The 9,380-nt window shown below is 31.7% G+C and overlaps 1 protein-coding gene across 1 annotated transcript in view; it reads right to left on the reverse strand.

Annotated features, from left to right (window-relative positions):
* Positions 1-309: 309 nt before the first annotated feature.
* Positions 310-9,380, reverse strand: part of LOC106461806 (zinc finger protein 271-like) — a 36,472-nt gene continuing 27,401 nt past the window's right edge. The window contains exons 6-7 of the mRNA XM_022388886.1: positions 4,874-5,635; positions 310-4,802 (exon numbers count right to left, since the gene is read on the reverse strand). Coding sequence (XP_022244594.1) covers positions 3,112-4,802; positions 4,874-5,635 — 2,453 coding nt within the window. The 3' untranslated portion in view covers positions 310-3,111. The remainder of the gene's footprint in view (positions 4,803-4,873; positions 5,636-9,380) is intronic.

The raw sequence follows: 9,380 nt of genomic DNA on the forward strand, positions 1-9,380 counted from the left end.
TTCGTTTTATTGTTAGCCTACACAGACAATTAAATTGTGGCAAAATGCTACAAGTTCTTCAAATACCTATAGAATGATAGGTTTCTTTTTTGCGAGTGTAAAACACTTAAATACACCAGTTCGAATAACTCATTTTATTTCATTATTTTTAACTTTTAATTTCACTGTACATGATGAGATAAAATATGAAGTTCAATGAAAAAACTTTGGAAATCATTTGGGAAATTCCAGAGGTTATGCAAACAAAATTTAATTAAAATTATAAGATCAAAACAATTATTATTATGACTGGGAATTCACATACAAATCCTTAGTAAAAAATACTTTATTTAAAAAATCTGATTTTCGGTACATAACAGACTTAACATTACTAAAAGCTTGCCAAATTTCAGTAAGATAAATTCAGTAAATATTTAGTTATAGGAAGTAGAGTTTTGTATCATTTAGTTTAATATCAGTCAAACTGACCCAGTTTTGGCAGGCTCGTATCCAAAAGGTTAACTCCAAGTCATTGATAGTTTTAGTAGATTGGTTCCAAAACAGTTTTCTGTAGTTTTTTGACATATAATTCTGAATCCTTGCAATATCTGTTGTTTGTATTACCCACCAGTGGTCAAACTCGAGCTATTTTCCAGGCTATGAATATATAAAATACATATTTCCATACAAACTCCCACACAAAACAGCAGTGGCCCCATGTTGGACAATATCTGCTTTCTTTGGTTTCAGGAGTTAATACACTGTTTGAAAGATAAGCAACAACAGCAGAAGTAATGTTGTTTTTGGCTCATATGGTGATATTCCTCTGTAACCCATCCAATCCCCCAAATTTGTCTCACCAAACTGCAGACTTGGTGTTAATGAAATCTTTTCATTAACAATTTAAGAAAAATGGTTTGATTATAATTATGGTATAGTAAAATGTTTTGTTTTATTTGTTTTGAATTTCATGCAAAGCTACATGACAGCTATCTGCACTAGCTATTCACCACCACCCACTGCTAACTCATGGGCTACTCTCTTACCAACAAACTGTGGGATTGATAATCACATAATATTGTCCCCAGAGCTGAAAGGGCGAGCATGTTTGATATGATGGGGATTCAACCCTGCAACCCTCAGATTGTGAGTCAAGTGCCCTAACCACCTGGCCATGCTGGGCCTAATAAAAAGATGTTTTTATTATATGCCAGGACTAGTAAACACAGTGAAAATGTGTGCTTTGTTTCCTGATCAATCAAAAAAAATCATCAGTAAGTAAAATATACAACAAGCTTAAGCATTTTGTTTATTCAAAACAAAATATATTACAAATGTTTTCCAAGCTGTGAATTTAGAAACACATCTTTAGAGTTCATCTAATATTCCAAAATATTTTATGTAGTATATTTTAATGCAATAAAAGAATACAGTAGGTGTATCAAATTGATGCACCTTGGTATTTGAAGTTATCTTAGAAGAGTAAAGGATATTTCTCAACATATATACATGATGCAACGTGTTACCCCAATACAACCACATTTAGAAATTGTTTTGCAAGACTAATAATGTAGGTAAATCAATATGTAGAATTATATATAGATTTGGTCTCTACATTAAAATACTTTTATTCACGAGCTTTTGGCTTTCTTCCTGGTGCCTTCATCGGGCATCACAGTACTGAGCAATACAAGTTTGTTTCAGTTCACTGTTGCCCGATGAAGACTGGTAAGAGGGCCAAAAGTTCGCAAATAAATAGTATTTTAATGTAAAGAACAGTCCATGTATAATTCTATACATTCAGAAATACTTGAATCATGACTGAAGCAGACAAGTTAACCCAGTTTAATAACATTCAGTAGTAGATGAATAAAGATGCAAGTAAAGAAGTCCACCCAGTGTAACCATCTTCAGAAGTAGTTGAATTAAGACCTAAGCAGAAGTCAATCCAATGTAATAACACTCAGAAGTAGTTGAATCAAGATCCAAGGAGAGAAGGGAGCCTATTGTAACCACATTCAGTAGATGATTCAAGATCCAAGTTAGAAGTCAATTCAATGTAACAACATTCAGAAGTTGAATCAAGACCAAAATAAAGAAGTGAACCCAATGGAAAGATATTCAGAATTAGTTGAAAGAACTGTGAAGAGAAGTCAACCCAACATTCAGTAATAGTTAATCAAAATCTAAGTAAAGGAGTCAACCTAGTGTAATCACTTTCAGAAGTAGCTGAATCAAGTACCAAGTGGAGAAGTCAAATCAATATAACAATATTCATAAGTAGTTGAATCAAGATTCAAGTAGAGAAGTCAAACCTGTGTAACCACTTTAGAATTACCAGCACCACAAGTATTTGACCAAAGATTCAAATAAAGGTGTATAATAGGTGACCCAAAACAATCAACCTTAAGTCTGGGATAAAGTAAAGTAGAGAAATAATGACAACATTTTTAATTTAAAATCCCAATGAATGATTAGCTTATCAGAGAAAAAATAAACAATGGAACTAAGATATAACCCCTTATTGTGTATTCTGTAGATAATCAATCTATTGCGAGCAGATTAACAGATATTGTAGATTGTGTTACAGCATGTTTGGTGACTATCTTACTTCTTTATCAATTTAAGGACCAAAATTGAAAAGTTTGATATACTGCACTTTCAATATTAGTTGGTATACACTACATGAATATTGTACTCCAAAGTACTTTGATAACCATTTACCAGAGATCTTTTCCAGATATGGGACTGGAATATTCCTTCTCCTGTATTTTTAAGTTATAATTAATTACACAGTTTTTCAACGTAATCCATTGTATAGTTACTCCACAGAGTGAATCTTCCTTTGTTTTCTATGGTCCCCATTATTTCCAATAAATATTTCACACACTATACAAATGTAAGTTTTTTTTTCAGTATGTACAATACGATGGCTTTTAATCTTGCCCTTTGTTACAAATTGTTTAGCATACAAAGAACAATTATATGGCTTCTCACAAGAGCATACTTTATGATGCATTTTTAAGGAACTATTTGTCATAGATAGTTTCCACAAATGCATAATTTCTCTTTAGTGTTTATTCTTTTTAAGTAAGAGTTACTTCCAAATTGTTTTCCATAAACTCCACAACTTTAAGGTTTCTGCCCAGTGTGTATCCTTTGATGTATTTTTAAATAAGAGTTACTTCCAAATTGTTTATCACAAACTTCACAGCTGAAAGGTTTCTCTCCAGTGTGTATTCTTTGATGTATTTTTAAGTAAGCATTACTTCCAAGATGTTTGCCACAAACTGCACAACTGTAGGGTTTCACCCCAGTGTGTATCCTCTGATGCACTTTTAATTTACTATTTGTTCTAAAGTTTTTTCCACAAACTGCACAACAGTAAGGTTTCTCACCAGTGTGTATTCTCTGATGTATTTTTAATTGACTATTTGTTCTAAAGTGATTTTCACAAACGGCACAATTATAAGGTTTCTCTCCAGTGTGTGTCCTCTGATGCATTTTTAATCTACTATTTGTTCCAAAGTCTTTTCCACAAACTGTACAACAGTAAGGTTTCTGCCCAGTGTGTATTCTTTGGTGGATTTTTAAATAAGAGTTACTTCCAAATTGTTTGTCACAAACTTCACAGGTGAAAGGTTTCTCCCCGGTGTGTATTCTTTGATGTATTTTTAAGCAAGCATTACTTCCAAATTGTTTGCCACAAATTGCACAACTGTAGGGTTTCACTCCAGTGTGTATCCTCTGATGCACTTTCAATTTACTATTTGTTCTAAAGTTTTTTCCACAAACTGCACAACAGTAAGGTTTCTCCCCGGTGTGTATTCTCTGATGTATTTTTAATTGACTATTTGTTCGAAAGTGATTTTCACAAACAGCACAACTGTAAGGTTTCTCTCCAGTGTGTGTCCTCTGATGCATTTTTAATTTACTATTTGTTCCAAAGTCTTTTCCACAAACTGTACAACAGTAAGGTTTCTCACCAGTGTGTATTCTTTTATGTATTTTTAATTTACTACTTGTTCCAAATTGTTCTCCACAATCTGCACAACTGTAAGGTTTCTCCCCAGTATGTATTCTCTGATGCACCTTTAAATCACCATTTGTTAAAAAGTGTTTTCCACACACTGTACAACTGTAAGGTTTCTCACCACTGTGTGTTCTTTGATGCATTCTAAATTGACCATTTGTTTGAAACCATTTTTCACAAACCACACAACTGTAAGATTTCTCCCCAGTGTGTATTCTTTGATGTTTTTTTAATTGACTGTTTGTTTGAAATTGTTTTTCACAAACTACACAACTGTAAGATTTCTCCCCAGTGTGTGTTCTTTGATGAATTTTTAACTGACTATTTGTTTGAAATTGTTTTTCACAAATTGCACAACTGTAAGGTTTCTCCCCTGTGTGTATTCTTTGATGTAATTTTAATTTACTATTTCTTCGAAAAAATTTTCCACAGACTGTACAGTTGTAAGGTTTCTCCCCAGTGTGTATTCTCTGATGCAGTTTAAATTCATTATTTCTTCCAAAGTGTTTTCCACACACTATACAACTGTAAGGTTTCTCTCCAGTGTGTATCTTCTGATGTGCTTTTAATTTACTATTTGTGCTAAAGTCTTTTCCACAAATTGCACAACAGTAGGGTTTCTCTCCAGTGTGTATTCTTTGATGTATTTTTAATTCACCACTTGTTCCAAAGTGTTTTCCACAAACTGTACAACTGTAAGGTTTCTTTCCAGTGTGTATTCTCTCATGTTGTTTTAAGTTACCCACTGTTCCAAATCCTTTTCCACACACTGCACACTTATATGGTTTCTCTGTAGTATGTGTCTTCTGATGTTGTTTTAGGTTACCCATTGTTCCAATTTTTTCCCACACACCATACAACCATATGGTTTCTCTGCAGTGTGTATCCTTTCATGTTGTTTTAGGTTACCAACAATTCCAAATTCTTTTCCACATACTATACAACAATATGGTTTCTCTCCAGTGTGTATTCTTTGATGCATTTTTAATTCACTACTTGTTCCAAAGTGTTTCCCACACACTATACAACCGTAAGGTTTCTCCCCAGTGTGTGTTCTTTGATGTATTTTCAAAGTACCATTTGTCCGAAATTGTTTTCTACAAACTGCACAGCTGTAAGGTTTCTCCCCAGTATGTATTCTTTGATGCATTTTTAATTCACTATTTGTTCCAAAGTGTTTCCCACACGCTATACAACTGTAAGGTTTCTCTCCAGTGTGTGTCCTATGATGTATTTTCAAAGTACTACTTGTTCTAAATTGTTTTCCACAAACTACACAACTGTAAGGTTTCTCCCCAGTGTGAATTCTTTTGTGTATTTTTAAGTTACTATTTGTGCCAAAATCTTTTCTACACACTACACAACTGTATAGTTTCTCTCCAGTGTTTATCCACTCATGTTGTTTTAGGTTATCCACTGTTTGAAATTCTTCTTCACAGATGTATGGTTTATCACTGTCTTGATGTATATCGCATTCTTTTAGGTTATTTCCATATAAATTTGTTTTTCCACACACATCGTTTGGTTTTGGGGACTTTATGACTTCTGTAAAGTGATCTTGTCTTACAACTTGATAAACAGGAAACTGACTTCCATAACAGATGTTCACACCAGTCTTTATATCTAAAATTGATATAAATGATAAAACAAACACAGTTAATAAATATATCACATATATTACTTTATTTGATGAACTTCTAAATACAAGTTAATGTTCCAATACAATCAACACAAATCTCAATATAAAATCATATTAAAGCTAAACAAAATAACTATAATAACGTTTTATTCATTTAACACTTTGTAGAAACATTTCTCCCTGGATTGAGAGAGTGCTGAAAACATAAAATGTAGTTAACAAAATATGTTCAAAAGAAAGGTTTACAATAGACAAAATCTAAAATCAACTGTTTTTCCTGGATAATTCTCAGAGATATCTTCTTACTTTAAGTGATTGATTATCAATAAAAAACGTTTTGTCCTCTTAGAAATGTTAACTAATATCAGTACTTAAGTTCCAGTTGAAAAGATCCATATGCAAGTTAAATATATATATTCCATGATTCAGACAGAATGAAACTGTTTATCAATATGTTATATATTATTTTATCATGGTTAGGGCAGATTCCCTTGACTAGAAACAGTGTTATTGCTTTTTTTCTCCAAAATTAATAGTTTAGTGGTTCAGAATCATACAAGTCCCAGAATATGGAGGGCTGTAAGTGTTCAAAAAATAAAATCCACGATAGCAGCATATTCTCTGCACTAACGTCGTGTGATTTAATTTATTAGTCTATATAATCAATTACATATAAGCAGCTATTACAACAGTTAGTGTCACATAAAATAATCAATTTAATGAAATTACAATCAAATTTATTAGTGTGACAAAATTTATCTACTAATCAAAATTAGTATTTACCATTACATTATTACTTTTTCAGATTATCTCAACAATCAGTTAAACAACTAATTTAAGTAATTGTTTCCAATTATTCCAACAATGAATTAATCAAAACTACTATTAAATTGATTGAAACAAAAATAACTAACTAATCAAAATTAGTGTTTCTGATTACTAATGATTTTAATTATTCCAACAATCAATTAACTGAAATTACAATTAAATCAACTTTCAAGAAAATAATGAACTATCCAAGCAATTGAAATATTGCCATTATGTTATGTTGTTGTTGTTAAGCACAAAGCTTAATATTTGGCAGTCTTTAAGTTAACATTATAAGCCTTTCACATACAAAAAAATCATACTTTTCAGTGAAGTATTTTTAATAAACTAAAATAAAGGTTTGTTCATGAATATATTGAGTATTTCTTTTTAATAGTCCATGTGCAAATTAAATTTCATGTTAGTATTAAAAATACTTTTCTTCATCTCAAAAATCTCAAATTTCCTTTGTGTAATCCCTAAAACTTCCTAAATACATTTCAAATACTTTTTTTTTAGTAAACATTTATATTCTATCTGTTATTTACTCTACCCTATCTCTATACAGAATCTGTCAATTTGGCAGATCTCCTAACCACTGAAAAAAATTTAAATTACTCCTTTTTTTCCTTTCTAGAATGACTTTGCATTGTAACATGTAACTACATTTGTTTATCCTCAGTAGCTTTCAGCTCGTAACAGTATACATCGATATATAATTAAATTTTATTGTTTTATTGCCCTTTGAACCATGTCTAACTACTGTCTGTGCCATTATAAGTTGTTAATCATTCAGTAAATGTGCAGCTCAGGTTACGCTATCAAATTACATTACTCATTACTGTGTTAAATAAAGTGCAAATTTAATGTTTTTTTACATAGTGTTATGTTTCAAATTTATGATTATAACTTATTTATTTAATGTTGTAAAAATAAATGTGAATCTAGGGGCAGAGGGCTAGAAACTAGTTTTTTCACCAGGTACCCACCCATCACAACTGTTACCTGGTTCTTAAAAAAAAAAACGTCATGGAAAGTTTAAGTCAAGACAATGTAAACAGAAATGCAGACAAACTACTATTTTTAAGAGAAAACAGTAAGCAAAAATCGGAAACAAGCAAAAAAAGTCACGACACAGAGAGTGAAGACAAAAGTGGAAGCAATCAGTGAAGAAACTGATTAAATTCTAGTGGCAGGCCAGCAACATTGATTAGCAAGTCATTGATCTTTAATTTTAACAGTGTACAAAAACCCTTGGGTACCTTATAAAATCAAGTTATTCAACCGTTCATTATATTCTTAAAATTTGCATATACCATACTAACTTTTACCTCTTCAACTGACAATAATGAATATAGGAGAAAAAGCATCAATTAAATAAGTAAGCAGCAAATTTTGAATAGTCCATTTAAAATTTTCTTTTGTTAAATGATTATTGGCTAATTCACTACGTGCAGTTGGTTCGTGGTTACCGCCATTTTGTAGCAGGGCACGATTGACATTCGAGGACAGAAATGAGGCCTAACACTCATAGGAAACTTTCAAACCTGATGACTGTGTGATTTGTAATAGTAAATAATGTAAATTATTGAATCAATATAAATATGATCTTCCAAAAGTTTATACATTTTTGTATAACTAGTTTAACTTGTTTCAACTGTAGCTAGCTGCTACTCATCAGAAATCAAGGTATTAGGATGCGGTCATTGTTTCCATAGAGTCATTGTTTCACTTCACTGCAATTTAAGTAAGAAACTCACACACTAATCTTAATAGAGAATTATCAAAGTTTTGTCATTGAAATATTTGAGGTAAGCTCCACCCATCAATTGTGCTAACTTTTCTGATAGTGCAGGCACACTCTGCGGTCCTGTAATCTCTCAATGTGTGTGTAATAATGATAGTTAGCTGTAAATGGCGTAACATCTGTATGTACAACTTGTCGTTGTCATGTACAAGTATTGTCTGCGCAGCATGGGTATTGTGTAATGACAGTCAGTCAAGGTGAACAGTTAAAGATTACTTTGTTTCACTACCAGTTACAAATAAGTTAATGGTATCCAATAGAAGAAGCAGTTGGAACTTTTATACTTTGATATACTTTTATATTCATGACCAATAAATCAGTGCTTATTACTAATTGAGGAAAAGTTAAAAAAATGAAGAGATGTTTGTTTGAATGTTTCAGTACCTCATGCAGAATAGTAATACAAAAAGCATTTTATTCTTTGCATGCCTATGCTATAGTATACATGATAGCCACAAAAAGTTTTGGGGTTAACATTGTTTTCATCTTTTATTTATAATCATATCATTTACTGTTTTATTTTACTTTTCCATCCAAACATTCATAACATTTTATCATCAGCAGGTTTAGATATGCTTTTGCTAAAAAAAAACAAAAACAAAATTGCATACAAAGTATACTTAAACTGTGTGGTGGCATCATGGTTCATATTGTCTTGTCTTCTCCATATTAGAAACTACGGTGTTGATAGGGGTCAGAAATTTTTTGGGCACCCGGAAATCTGCCCGAATTACCCATCCGAGTAGGATTTTAGGTACCCATTCAAACACTAGAAAACCCTCCTTTTTTCAGAAATTCATAACTATATTTTTTAATGTTGTATAAGTAGGTCCTACCTTTATCCCTCCATTTTTTTCAAAATCTAATAATAATATCAGAGCTGTGCTTAGCACCACTATAAATAGCATGTGCTACGTAGCTCCACTATGTTTCTAGCAGAGACTTGTGGATCGATGCTACATTTAAAAATTCATAGGGATTGCAGGTAGCACCACTCAAGTTTTCATCTGTGCAAAGTACTACTGACTACATTTTTCATAGAAAATATAAATTATAATCATTTGTATTTTGTATATAATATTTTGTATAACTGTATAATTATATACATTATAAAT

Source organism: Limulus polyphemus, unplaced genomic scaffold (genome assembly GCF_000517525.1).
Source record: "Limulus polyphemus unplaced genomic scaffold, Limulus_polyphemus-2.1.2 Scaffold1035, whole genome shotgun sequence".
In the NCBI taxonomy this organism is placed as follows: Eukaryota; Metazoa; Arthropoda; class Merostomata; order Xiphosura; family Limulidae; genus Limulus; species Limulus polyphemus.